This window comes from Ostrinia furnacalis, unplaced genomic scaffold (genome assembly GCF_004193835.3).
Source record: "Ostrinia furnacalis isolate ACB-3 unplaced genomic scaffold, ASM419383v2 OfSCF7161, whole genome shotgun sequence".
Classification (NCBI taxonomy): Eukaryota; Metazoa; Arthropoda; class Insecta; order Lepidoptera; family Crambidae; genus Ostrinia; species Ostrinia furnacalis.
Window position 1 is genome coordinate 324,205 of NW_021137400.1, and position 17,533 is coordinate 341,737.

General features: G+C 37.9%; 1 protein-coding gene across 1 annotated transcript; it reads left to right on the forward strand.

The window, feature by feature from the left end:
* The first annotated feature begins 1,492 nt into the window (after nt 1-1,492).
* Nucleotides 1,493-17,164, forward strand: LOC114363547 (E3 SUMO-protein ligase RanBP2). The gene is made up of 12 exons (XM_028319302.1): nt 1,493-1,673; nt 1,757-1,982; nt 2,493-8,290; nt 8,381-8,523; nt 8,610-10,024; nt 10,236-10,441; nt 10,967-11,107; nt 12,457-12,654; nt 13,570-13,893; nt 14,594-14,794; nt 15,728-15,850; nt 15,959-17,164. The coding sequence occupies exons 1-12, from the start codon at nt 1,605-1,607 to the stop codon at nt 16,001-16,003; spliced, it is 8,889 nt and encodes a 2,962-aa protein (XP_028175103.1). The 5' UTR covers nt 1,493-1,604; the 3' UTR covers nt 16,004-17,164.
* Nucleotides 17,165-17,533: the final 369 nt, after the last annotated feature.

Consider the following 17,533-nt stretch of genomic DNA (forward strand, 5'->3'; position numbering starts at 1 on the left):
TCTGCCATGAGTACCCGTCGGATGATGAAGAAAGTTGGAGGAAATAAATAAAAAACATTGTTTATTAGGTTTCATTATTAATTAATTTATAAATAAAGACAATAGGTATCAAAGAAAATTAACAAAAATCAAGGATAGATAAACCANGCTCCCGCGGTGGGTGTGCGAGCGAGACAGCCTCTCGGACCTCTCGGCCGGAGGTTATAAATATAAGCGGCCTCTTCGCGGCCTATCTCGCAGTACGGCGGCTGACACGATGCGACGTGATGCGACTCCCACAAGAGTTTTGACGGATTCGATTTTCGATTCGATCAAAAAGTGCGTTTTGTCTAGGGGGGCTGTGGGTCTAGACAAAGTGCAAATTATAATCGCAAACCAGTCGATAAGTGGTCGAAAAGCCCCTTTTTTGTATGGAGTTTTGACGGATTCGATTTTCGATTCGATCAAAAAGTGCGTTTTGTCTAGGGGGGCTGTGGGTCTAGACAAAGTGCAAATTATAATCGCAAACCAGTCGAAAAGCCCCTTTTTTGTATGGAGTTTTGACGGATTCGATTTTCGATTCGATCAAAAAGTGCGTTTTGTCTAGGGGGGCTGTATATTTTTTTTAGTCATCATCACCATAGACAAGACAGATTGAAGAATGGAGTCCACCAAAACGGAAATGATTTGTCTGATATTATAATAAATCAGTCAGTCCTTGGCGATGAAAGGGCACTATTTAACTTTAGGTCATACTCTCTAATCTGTGCTATCAACATCTAAATACTTAACAAAATTTTTGAATGTTGACATGCATGTTTTTGTCGATTGTGAAGGGAAAAACACGCGGAGACCCAGTGGGTCTAGACAAAGTGCAAATTATAATCGCAAACCAGTCGAAAAGTAGTCGAAAAGCCCCTTTTTTGTATGGAGTTTTGACGGATTCGATTTAGGGGGGCAGCTTATTAACATCGAGGGAAATCCCAAAAAGAGAGCATGCAAAGTAAGGAGCAATTTACTCTATGGTAAGGAGTATATCATTTTTAGTTTTTTGTTAGCTCTTGAGCTATGATTGAGCTAGATTTAATTTTTTTGTCTAGCAACATTGAAAATAGCTGTGTTGCTATAGTGCAGATATTTCCCTTGTTTAATGGACAATGGAACGCCCCATGGGATTTGATTCTTAATGCATAATTCCTTCTATAAATAGCCAAAAATGATATTCTAATGGATTATAATATGACTAAGCTATGATGCGCACTGTGCGATTGATGGTAAAATAACAAATGTAGTGCTCGCGATCGCTCATCGCGAGACCATAAAAATATTTAAATATGCACCTAAAAACATTAATTGGAGGATATTCAACGTCATTAATGTACGTACCTAATAGGCATGATGACAGTATCAAAAAGTCGTCGATTTAATTACTTTTGGAGAAAATTATTAAAAAAAAAAGTTTTTGGGTTTCAGAGATTCAAGGAAGATACAATTTTATGTGGCAACCCAGGTTAAAAATGTCGAAAAAAACCGAATTTGCCGATCTTTTACCCCACGCGATTTCATCTTGTGCAAGTGAAAAACGGTCAAATTGGTTGCAAATTGGTTTGTGATTTATTGTGAAAATGTATAGAAATAAAAAGGACGTAGATAAACACGTGGAGAATTTGATATCAAAATTATCGGTAAAAGAAGTGAGTATAATCTTTCACATTGCGGTGACGATCATGTTTTCAAGGGTTATGATGGCGTTAATTTTACGATACATTCTTTTCAGTTCAAAACTCGGGCATATTCTATTGCTCGACTCTATTACGAAGTGGGTGACTATGCAAGCTGTCAGAGATATGTTGAGCAATACCTCACCCAGAAAGACAACAACGCAGCGGCGTACAAACTGCTTGGACAAGCATTACAAAAATTGGGACAGAAGGAGAAAGCTCTTGAACAATACAAAACTTCTCTGGATATAGACCCGACACAGACCAGTACGATTTTGGACAGTAAGTAGATTATTAAGTACTTTGTTTTGTAATATTACATTGTGTATTTATGAGGCTAACCTATGGCATGATGCATCATCAGTATCCCTAGCTGGTACCTATATTATTTATAGACAGAACTTTTAGTGTAGTACTAAAATAAACTAACAATATTCGTATTGTTATCACAGTATGTAACATACTTTGTAAAGGCAACTGTTATTGTTAGTGACCAAATCAACTGAGCTGTTATTATTTCCATCGCCTTTATCTCGGGTGCTAAAAGTGAGCAAAGGATCTATGTATGAAATAACTGTTCTTTAAAATTTGCATAATTTTAAATCACTAGTTTAGCATACAAACAATTTATTTTCTTGTGTTTCTTCATGTAGTTTGCTGGAATTAACAGATAAACTGTAAATACTTGCATAAGTTTTACATATTATAATTTAGAGAAATTTTAGTAAATCTGAATGTGTAAATAGGTGAATTATGATCTTGCCTTATAAAAGATTCATTTTTTCTTTTCAGTTTGTGAACTTCTTGTCGACGATGAGGTAAATATAGATCCTGGACGTGCTAGATACTGGTGTGAAAAGGCCGAAGCTATATTCCCAAGACACCCAGTAACATTCAGATTACGTGAGAGACTAGTTACCATGTCGAACCCGGACTCTGAGGCACTCGTTGATCTCTTGACTGCCGAATTAGTGGTCAGGCCTATGGATGCCATACTTCATGCTCGACTTCTGAAGCACTATCTTCATACCAACCAAATAAAAAAAGCAATTGATCACAGTTGTAATGTAGAATTTGGAGGAAAAACATTTCATAACAACTTCGCTTGGTATGAAACCTTAGCTGAGCTTCTCAAACATCATTCCCATAACACTAATGATTGGCTTTATCAGTTACTTTTATTAACAGTCAGAGAACGCATGTGCGTCTTGAGTTTGACAGAAACTCCAAGTGGTCCATCTAAAAGTTTGGTTGAGTCTAATGAACTTCTTTTTCATTATGACCAAGATATTGAGAATGTTGCCAAAGCTGGAGCTACACCTGGTTTTGGTGAATTTCATGCAAGTCTTATGCAGCATCATAGAGGACAATTTGCATTTCATTCTGCTACATTTCTTTTGAAAAAAGCTAAAAAAGACCAGATGACCTGGCGTGACGCCACACAATTTGCAGGTCCTTTGATGCTCATTGCATGGCACTCTGCACCCATAGATTCCAAAGTTAACTGGCTATCAAATGCTCCTGAAAAACAACAACAAGCCGTCAAACGCTGGCATTCTGAAGCTTCATACAGGTGTTCTCAATCTGGACACTATCTAATTTCAAATAGCCAAGATAAAAGCCAGGCTTTTCTGGAACGCATATCTCAATGTTGTTCTGGGACACATTGGAGAGATAAGTTGTATGAGAAAATTTTTACTAACCGAGGTCATTTGAGCAAGATCAAATCATCCCATTTTGCTACATCTAATGCTTTCAGTACACCAACCCTAAGATTGCCAAGAAGAATTGAAGTGGAAGCTATTGATGTTGATGCTCAAAGAGAATATGCAAATTCATTACACCACTTTGTTTGGATGATACTTAATTATAAAAACTATGCTCATTTCAAGTGTACTATATTTGATTCTCTGACACCAAGTGCATCTAACTATGGTCCTGAGTCTTTAAATAAGTTGGATATTCAGTCTTTCCTTTACTTTGCTGCATTAACATCCAAGCAACAAAAATCCAAAGAGACACCTTACATGCCCTCTGATAAACCTGCTGTGATGCCTGCTAACATCACAGATTTGCTGTGTCTCATCCCTCACCTGAAGTGGTGGGAGCTTGCTTACCTTTTTAGCCAGAATAAGTTGGGTGCAGATTTGACAGACATTAGAGCAACACTGAGTAGAGGAATTGAAGTAGTAAGATGTGTTGACAATCATGGCTTAGATCCAGAACTGCTGTGTATAGTAGCTCACATTTTCAGTGAACGAGCCAAGCTTACTACTGCTGTTGAGGAGAAGAACAATTTGGAGAAAAGAGCAGGTTTATACTATTCTTCAGCTATACCTCTTCTAGAGAAACTAAAAAGCAAACTAGTCATAAAATTACCTGAAAAAAGGTTATTTGACTATACACACAAAGAACTCAGCTCCAAAGATCTGAATTCTTTGATTGAGGAAAGCAAACTTTTTGTAGCATTGAATTACATAAATGATTCCGAATATGACAGAGCCATTGAATTACTTTCAAATTTAAAATCGCCTGAAGCATTTTATCATCTGAGCCAAACATACAGAAAAATTGCCTTGGAAGAAAATTGCCCAAAAGACAAGTATGTTACATTATTAACAAGAGCAAGAGGTATTGCCTATAAAGCTATGGAAAGTTTAAAACAAAATGAAACATACAAAAACAGTCAGCTATATTCCGATACTCAAGAGTTAGTTGATGATCTTGAAAAGTTGATTAACAAAGTAGACCCTGATCTATCTGGCTCTGTTACAAATGACGCAGATGGAAAGTATTCATCAGATGAGAATGTGTCCCTTGTTGGAGAGTATATTCCACAAAGAAGCAATCATGTTTTTCGAAATTTAAGTTCGACACCTAAAGGGGCAACAAACAGGAATGTAACTAATTACCGTACAGCTGTTGACTCGCACATTCTCGAATCGACCCAAATTGATCATAGATATTTAGAGAGAATAGAAACAGAAATAAGGAATCTACAGAAAAGAGATTCAACAATGAATGACTTCATAGAACAAACAAAAAGATGGTTTGAAGAAAATCGCAAATTAGGAAATGAAATTATAAGTACTATTCAGACTAACACACAAAACACTACAGATCAATTTAAACTTCTGAAGATATCAGTGGATCATGTTAAAGATCAAATAGATGAATGTAGAAATGAGTGCAAAGATGTGGGTGAATTAAAAAAGCAAATTGCGGAAATGAAGAAAGAGATAAATAAACTTAAAAAAGCTTCTTCTGAACAGAATATTGATGAAAATGATTTATATAATTTAGAAGATGAATACCGAACAAATGAAAATGCTGGTAATTTTACTACTCCATTACAATTTACTCCACAAGTAATGCCTCCATTCAATCAGCGTCTAGTGCCTCCTTTCCCTGCACCACCTAATCCCTATCAATTGTACGGTCAGAACTTGTACAATCTTTACAGTCAGTATTCTCAGTTTGGTCAAGCATCTCAAGTCCCAGGGGCACCTCAAATTTTTGACCCTACTAGGCAAATGAATTATCCTGGTGTCTATCCTACCCCTGATCCAATGTTTTTGGATGTTGCGCAACTTGTAGCTCAAACAGCGTCTACAGTTTCTGGCGTCGTTACAGCACCTACAGTTCCTACGTTGCCATCAGTTTCATCTATTCCAACTGTTCCAACAGTAACTGTGCCATCTTCTGCCACGGCAGTAAGTGCTACCAAATCTGTTCCTAATGTGTCAAAGGATTCTAAAGAAATCCCTCGATCTTTACCGGTTAACGTTGTCATAACTTCTTCTGACCCCCTGCCAACATGCACAACGACCCCCGCACCAATTCTGAGTGTAACTATTCCATCTAAACATATTAAAGGCACGACGCCACATAATTATCAAATACCGATGCCAACTACGAGTCACAACAAAGTTGTGTCCCCGCCAGTATTTAGTTTCCCATCTTCAGGCAACAAACTCAATGTTAATACAAGTAGCAGCCCATTGACCAACTGGAACCAATCAACCGTATTTAAGACTGCTTCGTCAACTGGTGTAATATCTACACCAACTGCTGCTAATGACTCGTATTCGAGCTTTGGAGACACATTGGATAATTCTAGAAGTGTTGTTGATGGAGTTGGTCCATCACCGAATACAAGTCTCAATAAATCTAGAACTCTCTCAGAAAGAAGCAACACTTCTGTGGAAAATTATGATCCATGTCCCGATTTTAAACCAATTATACCTTTACCAGCTGAAGTGAAAGTCACTACCGGCGAAGAAGATGAAAATGTGATATTTAGTGCACGCGCTAAATTATTCCGGTTTGTTGATAAACAATGGAAAGAAAGAGGAATTGGTGAAATGAAACTTCTGAAACACCGTGTTACTGGAAAGGTTCGAGTATTAATGAGGCGAGAACAAATACATAAAATATGTGCCAATCATATTATTACCCCTGAAATGGAAATCAAACCAATGAAAAATGAAAGCAAAGCTTACTTTTGGGTTGCAAATGACTTTGCTGATGAGGCCGTAATTTTGGAGAAATTCTGCATACGCTTTAAAACAGCAGATATTGCTTTGCAATTTTATAACAAGTTTGAAGAAGCGCGCAATGAGTCAAGCACCAGCACCGTAAACACTCCCAAAGATATGACTGCTCCACGAGAAACAGTTGTCAAGACGCCAAATGTGTCGATCACACCAGTCAAAAGTGAAGCCCTTAGCACTCCTCAGACAACTAAATCTGGGTTCGCAGTCGGAGGCTTTACGTTTAGTAGTACACCCACCTTCAAGCCAGTACAGGATGATACAATAACTGAAAGTAAAATAGAGGCTCCTACCACTAAGGCTAATATATTTAGTGGATTGACTTTTAAAACTAATACAAGCAGTCCATTTAGCAACCTTTTCAGCTCCCAGCTATTGACTAATCCATCATCTAATACCAGTAGTACACCTCAGGAAAAAGTGGAATCAAATAATAAACTGAACAATTCAGACACAGTTGAAGAATTCGAACCCAATGTTGAATTCAAACCTGTAGTACCACTACCAGCTTTGGTAGAACAAAAAACTGGTGAAGAAGATGAAAATATTCTGTTTGAACATCGTGCTAAGTTATTAAGATTTGATGCTGCTTCGAAAGAATGGAAAGAACGAGGTCTTGGCAACATTAAACTGTTAGTACATAAAGATAACAACCAAAAAGTGCGACTTCTCATGAGACGAGAACAAATCATGAAAGTGTGCTGTAATCACGCTGTGACAAAAGAAATGACTTTCAAAAAGATGAACAATATCGATAAAGCGGTCACGTGGTGTGCGAAAGATTTTTCAGAGGGAGAGTTAGTAGCAGAAACATTTTGCTTACGTTTTAAAACTGTACAAACTTGTGACGATTTCATCGAAGCAGTAAAGTCTGTTCAATCTAAAATGAATGAAAACACTAAAGCAGCGAAAGAAGAGCAAAATGCTGCAAAACAAAACACTCAAGGTGGGTTTGGTGAAAAGTTTAAACCAAAGCCTGGGTCTTGGCATTGTGAAACATGCTACACTAATAATTTAGAAGATTTTACTAAATGCGCTTGTTGCGAACAGCCTAAGCCTCAAAGTTCAGCAAATGATTCAAAGACTGTTAATACAAAGCCAGTATTAAGCACTCCAACAGCAGTTATTACAGCTTCGCCAGCCGGTTGGGGTGATGCCTTTAAACCAAAACCTGGATCTTGGGAATGCCAGAATTGTTTGGTTCGTAATGAAGCAGCTGTTGAAATTTGTACAGCATGCAACAACCCAAAAGACCCTTCAGCTACTAAACCAGGATTGAAACTAACAACAGATAGTACTATGAAATTTAGATTTGGCATTCCGCCGGCTAGCGTGCCACCAAAAACTGATTCAGTAGTTACAACAACTGTAACTGGTTGGGGTGACAAATTCAAACCCAAAGAGGGTACTTGGGAATGCAAACAATGCTTAGTCAGGAATGAAGAAAGTTTCGAAAGTTGCAGTGCTTGCAACAGTCCCAAAGATCCGAATGCGGTGCCCAAAGAGTCAAAATCAATATTTAGTTCGATCAGTTCAGGACCCAAATTTAATTTTGGCATACCAGCCGCAACTCCAGGAACTGAGCAAAAGCCTGCCGTAGCAGTATCTTCCATTTTTGATGGGACTGGTGCACATAAATTCAAATTTGGTGTTCCATCAGGTCAGGATACCACTCCGAGTGTCCTAACTTTTGGCGAACAAAAAGCTACAACAAATGTATTTGAACCACCAAAATTGTCCACTGGGGCAGAAGGACCACTCAATTTTAGCATAAAGAAGACTGAAGAAACTGAGAAACCTGCACCTAAACCAGCTCTGTTGCCAACCCCGCAAAATGCATTCACTAATAGTCCATTTGGATCTAAGGAGAGTAGTACTTTTGATTTCGTTTTTAAACCCAAAACACCACCTAAGGGCAAGAGTCCCATCAAGTCGCCAAAGGGGCAACAGGGTGACGACAGTGATGATAATGAGTACGCTTCTGAAGATGAAGGTCACCACATTCATTTCAGCCCTGTGATTCCTATGCCAGATAAGGTAAGATTTTTATCCATTGATGTTTATGATAAATTAACTTTTTATATTATTGTGTTTTTTCCAATATTTATAAATATTTGTCGTTTTTAGGTGGAAGTTATCACAGGAGAAGAAAATGAAGATGAATTATATGGGCATAGAGCAAAATTGTTCATTTTCACTTCTGGCGAATGGAAAGAACGCGGACTTGGCGTAGTGAAAATTTTGAAACATAAAGAAACTGGAAAATTAAGGTAATGTAGCAATAGGATGACAAAAAGTCATAATTTTCTTATTTTTTTACAAAATATAATCACACTATTTATTTTTTATTTTTCAGGGTGGTAATGCGTCGGGAGCAAGTCCACAAAATATGTCTCAATCATGCTTTAACAGCTGAAATTATTTATAAACCAAAAGATGAGAAGACATGGCTGTTTACTGCAAATGATTTCAGCGAAGGAGAGCTAAAACTGCAAAACTTCTGCCTCAGGTTCAAAAACAATGACGTTGCAACGCAATTCAAAGACGCTGCAGATAAGGCTAGAGGCGGCAGTTCTGAATGCGCCACTAAAGCTGATACGGAAAAAAGTAAGAGTGCTGGCGAAAGTGATGACGTAGTCTTCGTTAGTGAAACACAAGCTACGACAGAAGAGAAACAAAAGGCAAAGGAATTAATGCTACCCGAGAATTTCTTCACATACAAAGTTAAAGAACCTTGCCAAGGCTGCCGCGGCTGTGAAGCAGACGACGAAGATTCTAAATCTAATAGTGCTGCGCCTAAAAGTTTACCAGCTATAACGACAGCAACTTCAACTCCTGTTAAATTTACAACACCGACCTTCCATAGTCCTGCAACTTCGCTGTATGGTACTCCTGCCAACTTTGATAAAACTGCTGACGTATCTGTATTCCGGACTCCTTTAGGCGCGATCGGCTCCAACACTAAATCAATCACGCCGACCTCAGCTGACACTACAATTACCAATGACACCGACAAAGAAAACAGCTTTATTCAGAAACCAAGCCTCTTTGGTGGTCTAGGAGAACAAAAAACTTTATTTGGAACACCAATCAGTAAAAACTCATCTATATTCAGCGGCAGCGAGACACAGACGCCGACAAGTGCCAAGACTTCCATCATAGCTCCACCAAAATTAAATACTTTAAATATATCTGCAGAAGAAAAGCAAAATACTGATGCTAAATCTATATTTGGGGCTGCACAAAAAAATCCTCTATTTGGCCAGGCGAATCCTGTCTTTGGTGGTTTGAATTCTGGAACATCTATGAACAAATCAATATTTAGTTTTTCTTCAAGTGATAAAAAGGATGATTCCGAAAAATCTGAAGTAAAATCATTGTTTGGCAGCGATGACCAAAAACCTGTTAATTTATTTAGTGGTGCTAACCAAGGCAGTTTGTTCGGCCCGGCGTCATTGAAAGACAACCAGTCGAAAACTCCGGGATCAATCTTCGGAACCAGTGGCATTACATCATTTGGGTCTAATGTGTCTGTTCCACAACCCCAAGTTTTTGGAAACGGTACATCTATTTTTGGCACTAAACAACCCTGGACAGCGGGTGCAGCAATGGAACCGGCTAAGCAAGGCGTGACAGTGCCCCCGAAACCTGATACAAAAACGGACGGGTCCAAACCAGACAGTGATGAAAAGAAAGATACGCCATTCATGGTCGACAACACTTTGACGTTCGCTGCATTGTCAACTAGCGGTCCTGGCTTCAATGCTCAAAGTATGTTTACTTTAATATCAACCTGGCACTTCTAGTTGCGTCCTATTAATTGAAAATGATGACTGTTTCATATACATTAATTACTTTTCTGTTTAATAGATGATAGACAAACCAAATTCACAAATAAAGTTACGGAAAAAGAAGTGCTGGGTTCTATAATTTTATTTATAAACGATTTAATTAATAACTAACGATGTTAACCTCATTCCAGAAAATACGGATTTCAAATGGGAAGGTGCTGGCCAGCAGCTCTTCACTTCGGCTTCAAAATCATCAGATGCAGCTAATAAGTCTAAGAATGAGAGTGGAGCGGGCGACGAGGGCGGCGAGGGTGCCGACGAGGAATACGACCCTCATTACGAACCCATAGTACCTCTGCCAGACAAAATTGTTGTTACCACTGGCGAAGAAGACGAGGTAATTTATCACTTCTCTAAAAAAATCTTTAGGCTCGGTCCCAAGGTGGAACGGAGCGAAGAAGAGATGAGATGTATCGCGCGAACTTATCTGATTGGTAATGCTTCAACCACATCAACGAGTGCCATCGCCGGCGCAATAAAAGGGAACTTGACAGGTCGCGGGAACTGTCATGGGTCGCGCGACCTGTCATTGGCCTGCGATGGCGATCTGCTCCCGTTGGTGTGGTTGAAGCTTTATTCAAAACACTTCTTATCTCCGCTTTGCTCCGCCTTGGTGGAAACCGGCTCATATGTACAGTCGACAGCACATCAAGCTACACATTTTCGTTGCAAACTCGCCCCTATCGCAACTACGTAAGATACCGCAGTGTTTACATTGACGTGCTGTCGACCGTACATCACATTAGACTATACATTTTTTTGTTGAAAAATAGCCTGTATCACACTGTCTTTAGCTTGATGTGCTGTGTGATCCTTATAGTATTTATAGGAACTTATTTTTAACACTTTATTCATTTACCAGGAAAAGATATTCGGCGAGCGCGGCAAGTTGTACCGGTATGATGACAAATCCCGCGAGTGGAAAGAACGTGGCGTTGGCGAAATGAAAATTCTGTATCACCCCGGGAAGAAAACTTACAGAATGTTGCTTCGTAGGGAACAGGTAAGGCGAATTTTATTCTATCAATGTTAACAGGGCCTCTTATTGTGTGCAATGTGCATGCTTCAAATCTACCTATTTTCAGGTATTATTTAATATGCAGCAGTATTGCTGTGAACTGAACTAAAATTAGTGATTTAGGTCCTAGGGTACATGAGAGCTAAATAAACACTTTCCATTATTTTCTGTTGAGGGTAAACCCTTGCTTGCTTTAGGTCACTCTCCTGAATCACCATTGAGTTGCTATGGTTTATCAGAAGCGACTCCTAAAAATCGAAGTCGCTTTGAGAACCACTCGATCTAGCTAATAAAAAGCTTATAGCCTGACCAGGAACATAAAAACCCTGGCATAGAGGCGCGTCAATTGCATTTGATAGTGCAACACTGAGTACAGTCGTACCTGTGTTAAATTAATAGGCTAACTTTATGTATCAGGATTCAGGATTACGTCCTAATTAATTGATATTTTCATAAATTAACGAATAAAGATTATTTATATAGGTAACCTGGTTTAAATAAATTAAATGAAACCATCAATCGAGCTAGTATGATTTATTTTATTATTCATCAATAATTAAATTCAACTGTAATGTCTGCTCATGAACGCTTCAAACTCGGTACTTCTTTCCCAATTCCATAAAATTCAACACTTAGAAAGTGACAAAAAACTTTAAAATAGGTATTTGAAACAAACCACAGCTAATTTTCATAGTGGACTGTACTATACGATAAACATGTCAGTCAATTTGACAACCTTTGTCGGAAACATTATTCAATGAAAATATTGTCCGAACCCTTAGTATTTCTCTTCGACAAATACTTGAACACATTGTGAACCACTTTTCTTTCACGACTATAAAAAGATTTTAGCAATTTAATTCACAATTAAATCAATTGCGCACATTTAAAATAAAGTTTGTTTACACTTTGACAGCAATAGACTGACATGCAAGGTGACATGTCAATGAAGTTTTCAGTTACTGTTGCCATTAAAAGAAATTAGTACCATTAGTTTTCCGCAACATGGCGAGGGTTTTTATGTTCCTGGTCAGGCTATATATCAATTCATTTTTTAACCACGACTACAAAAGCGTTACTCAACATACAGGTTAACCCCTAAACGGACATAGCAACTTCAAATGTCGCATGCCCGTTTTCGCCATCAATCCCTATGGTAACACATAACAGGAATTTTATTTTCATAGGGGTCACTTAAATATTAGGGATTGATGGTGTAAACGGGCATCAGTCTTTGAAAAAGGGAATGAGTTTACAAAAAATATGTTTGAAACTATATTCCCAATGCTTATTATGAGTTAAAATTGAATGTAACATTGTAAATTGTTCCACAGGTACACAAAGCCGTGTTAAACATGTTACTATTCACGGACCTAGACCTCCTTCCGATGAAAAACTCCGACCGTGCGTGGACGTGGGGCGGCATAAACTACGCGGAGACGGCGGCCGGCGAGCAGGAGACGCTCGCGGTCCGGTTCAAGAACCTCGACATGGCCACCAGCTTCCGAGATAAGGTCATGGAGTGTGTAAGGGTACGTTTGATGAGTTTTTTTATTTTGTCGGCCGTTTGGTGTAGTGGTTCAGAACGGACTATTATGCCGAGAGGTCCCGGGTTCGATTCCCGGCCGGGCAGAAATTGAAATGATGAATTTTAATTTGTGTGACGGGTCTGGGTGTGACTATGTATAATATTTATGTATTTAAAAAAAAAAGTATATAAGTAGTATATCCGTTAAGCTAGCACCCATAACACAAGCATTAAGTTGCTTACTTTGGGGCTAGCTGGCGCTGTGTTAAATTGTCCAAAGATTTATTTATTACTAGCTGACCCGGCGAACTTTGTTCCGCCTTAATGGCAATAAAAAAGCAGACTTTTTTTTATTTCGAACGGGATAAAAAGTATCCTATGTCCTTCTCCTGGCTATAAACTACCTCCCCGACAATTTTCAGCTAAATCGGTTCAGCCGTTCTTGAGTTATAAGTGGAGTAACTAACACGACTTTCTTTTATATATATAGATTATTATTATTTATTATTTTATCATTTTCATAATTATAATGACCTGTTTTCTGGTAATAGACCTACACTTATCACTTTCGCATATTCATTTATTAAAATCATTGGTACATTACGACAGTACGTCAAGCTAAACATTGGTATCTTAAGCTGTCGTATGTATAATAACTAAACTTATGTGTTAAAGAAACTAAATGTTAACTATTTATTAAAAAATAAAAGCGGATTCGCGTTTCAGGGGTGAAGAGGCCTATGGGCAAAGAAAGAGTCAGCATTTTATATTTTCTAAAAAATTGGAAAGAAAAATATTGATATTATTTTAGCAGACTTTAATTAAAATACCATCGTCATTATTTCACTTAACTAATACTAATAATTACTCCCATAAACATCGACCACAATAGTAATAAAAGTCCAATAAATTGTTATAGAAGTTGCAAGCTCTGGCCGCCCAAGCCATCAGAGAAGCTAAAGAGGGTAAAACATTCTCGGGAGTGGCGCCTCTGAGGCTGCCCAAGCATTTGGCGGACAGCGCCCGCGCCGACCCCGCTGTCTCAGCCATTGCGGTGACGTCACAAGACGACTCGAAGGCTGATAGTAAGGCCAATGGGCAAGCGAGCAAGCCGGCTGAGTCGGAGCCGCTGAGGCAAGTCCACTTCCAAGAGCAGGCCGAAGAGGAAACAGAGGAACACGATGATGAAGACTACGAGCACGATTATGAAAACCAAGACGACTACGATGGATATTACAATGAGGTACGTATTATTTAGTATTTCAGCATACAGCAACATTTGACACATACTTTCAGTTGATATTTATCATTTCTTTAGCTAGCTAGACACTCAACAAGATTAAAGATGTTGTCTGACAGGCATTTATTCCACTAAATCAATTGGCATATTTCTAGGGAATGTCCACACAATCTTCGTCACTATTTCGTTTAATCCATTGACTATTTACCCATTTCCAAGCAACTAAAAACAGAAATCCACATTTGTTTGCAAACATATTTATTGGAGTTCTTTTGTATACTCTTTTCTCTTTCTTTTCTTGTCTAGTGTGGTGTACAATAAAGTGTGTTCTATCTAACTTGTGCCTAGGAGGATTATTGTATTTTTTATGTTTACGCTGTCGAAACCTGTTACCAGTACGGCTAGCACGAAAAACTTTCGAGTTCGAATCGTTTGCGTATTCGAATCGCCACCAAAACATGTACGAAAACTACAACAGCGCCCTTGTGAACGTGTCGTAAAGTAAACTTGGTATGAGAAATGGTTTCACGAAACTTATTTTGAGCATCAAAATTGTCACATTATCGTTTATTTCGAAGTTTGAGTATCGAATTTTGTCGAATACGCAAACGATTCGAAGACGAAAGCTGTTCATGCTAGAGGCACAGAACGGTTTCGTAGACGACCGAAGGGTGTCACATACCCAACTATGCCTTTGTCCCAGGAGGACGACGATACGGGTGTGCACTTCGCGTGCTCGGGCGCGGCGCGCGTGCAGCAGGGCTCGGCCAGCTCCAGCTGCGACAACGCGCACATCCAGGTGCTGTACGACCAGGACGTCTACTCGCCCAAGATACAGGTCACCGACGCCGACACCGGCGAGATACTCGCCGACATGCTCATACACACCGACACTGATTTCAAGGTGAGCAATCCACTTGTGACTCCTTGTGATTTAAAAAAACTTGTGTATCATCGGTAAATAATGGTGTACTGTCGCGTCGATACAACGTAGTATCGATATACTAATTGTCGATGCAGCGTACTATCGATTTGATGTATGTGTTACGGTTAATGTGATAAATTGAAAATTATTAATAATAACCGGTTATTATGAATAATTACCGACAGTCGCGGTAAAAGTGATAAATTAATCACATTTAACAATGATTATTTAATAATTCAACCTTACTACTAACAAATTTCATAAAATAGAACAACATCTTGTGTACCTGCTCGTGTACAGCCAAACTTTTGAACGTTTTGATATCATATATTAATATAATTTGGCATAATGAGTTTGGAATGTTTCTTGCATAATATTACTTTTCCATGATGCATATAACATAATGTTTTGATTTAAAGTGAAAAATAGGTTAAGGTGCGGCGGGGGTGGCCCTTGGGCCACCCCTTAGCCGCCTATTTAGTTTTATACACACATAAATGACCTCATATTAATCACATTTACCAAATCATGCGCTAATTATTCATAATAACCGGCGATTATTCATAATTTTCACATTTATCACTTTGACCGTAGTTATGTACTGTCAAATGTCGATGTAGTGTACCATCGATTTGGAATTTTGGAGTAATGTCTGTCGACGCAACGTTTTTGATACAGCGACTGTCGATGCAGTGTCCATATTATGAACCAAACCCCCGATAACTATCATGCACGCTACTGTTCCGTCTTACAGGCATGCATGTGTATTACCGTCTATAGTATAGATAGACTATAAGTATAGACTTACTATAAATTTACGATTCAAAATGTGATGAACAAATATTACGCTGTTTCTTGAGCCCTCTTCTACTGCCTAATTATATGAGAAGTTATTTAATCCCCTTTTTACAGATGACGGGCAACTCGTGCTCGTGGTATGGTATAGACTACACCAGCAACCTTCCTGTAGACAAAACCGTCACCATCAACTTCCACGATGGGGAGACCGCTATGCAGTTCTACGATAGTTGTGAGGTTAGTGTCTTTACTTAATTTTACGTCACGAAAGGACATTTATGCAACATTATTTTGGTTATTTTTTACTTTGACTTTTGAGAGTGACCGCGACTTTGGTTGTTGCAGACCAGCAAAGCTGCTACCTATTCGTCAACGGATCCAGAATCCTAGAAGTCGGATTGTGTAACAAATCTCGCGTAGTGATTCGGATGTAGAGTTTTAGAATTGGTTTAATAAGTTATAAGTGTATAATGTTTTTTCTTTTCGTAGTCTGTATTTATGTTCGCAAAGTCTAGGTGACGAAAGGGTTTTTGTTAGAATCATTGTTTTTTTTTTGTTAATACTTAATTGTTTTTTAAATAATGTAAACATAGATCTCACAAGCAGATATATTCATGGATTATTGATTGTAATCATCATAAAAATTAAGTGTATTATTTGACCTCGTATTTTCAATCATGTGTAGACTTAAATGATAAAATCGGGAATCACTTGACTCTTACAGTTGTTTACGTGTTATTATGATAAATAGAAGCTTCAATTGTAGTAAAGCTTGGCGTTATCGTTAGTCATACAAGTAATGTTTGGGATTTGATATACAGCAGTATCAAATAAATAAGTTTCTTAAAACTGGTTGTGACTTGCGAGTTTGACTTGTTTTAATTGTTTACCAAAGTGATAAAAGTAATGAAGCATACTAGATGGACCCTGCTTGTTTGATACTATTATGATAATGCTTTGTTGCATGCAATAAAATTGTGAACAAACGTTTGATATTAGATAAGATTTTCCGCCGTATATTTGCATATTAAGTAAAATAGGATGTAATGTTTAGGTTTACTAATCTCAAAAAAGATCTAACGAACCATGTAAATTGTTTATTGTGATAGGACATACATAATTTGTCCGACAATGATGAATGTTAATTTTAAAAAGTATTTGACTGTTGTTGAGTTGGTTAGGTCTTTTTGCATGCATAAGTGTGGCATTCTTATATAAAGTAATTGCTCACGTAGTTTCCCATTATAATCTGGCGTAAGTGGCCAATTTTAGATAGATTTATTCAGTCAATTTCTTGTAGATGAATGACATTAATAAGTTTTCAATTTAATATGATAGTTATTAATCCATATAAATGTAAAATTGAAATGAGAAAGGGAGTGGTTGCCTTTCGTTAAGAATTTAATTGTTTTTGAAGAATTTAATTTATTTAAAATAGATTCATGCTTATAAAAGTTAAAAGAAATAGTGTTCCTTTTCTCGTTTGAATCGTGATATTGTAAAGCTAGTTTAATCTAAAGCCAGACAGTGGAATAAACGCAAGAATGATAATTGTTATTTTAATTAAAAGCATTCATTCCTCATTAGACTAATAGTTATATTGCCGCGATGATCCCCTTATAGATTATGAAGTTAAAAAGATATGCTTTATTTATCATACCATTAGTCCACATGTCGGCCTAATCGTGGCTATAATGACGGCACGTAGCGTCTTGTGTGACTATCGCAATTTAATATCTATCTGCTTGTCAGGCTAAGATCCAAGTATTAGTGTGGTATTAGTAATAAAATGTAGGCGAAGAAAATAAGCGAAGTCACGGCTCGATTTTAGTCGGTCACGGTTCACACAGCAAGACGATAAAAGATAATCGGTATTCTTTCAATAATAATTTTGTAGGGAAGGTATAGAGTTAAGTGATA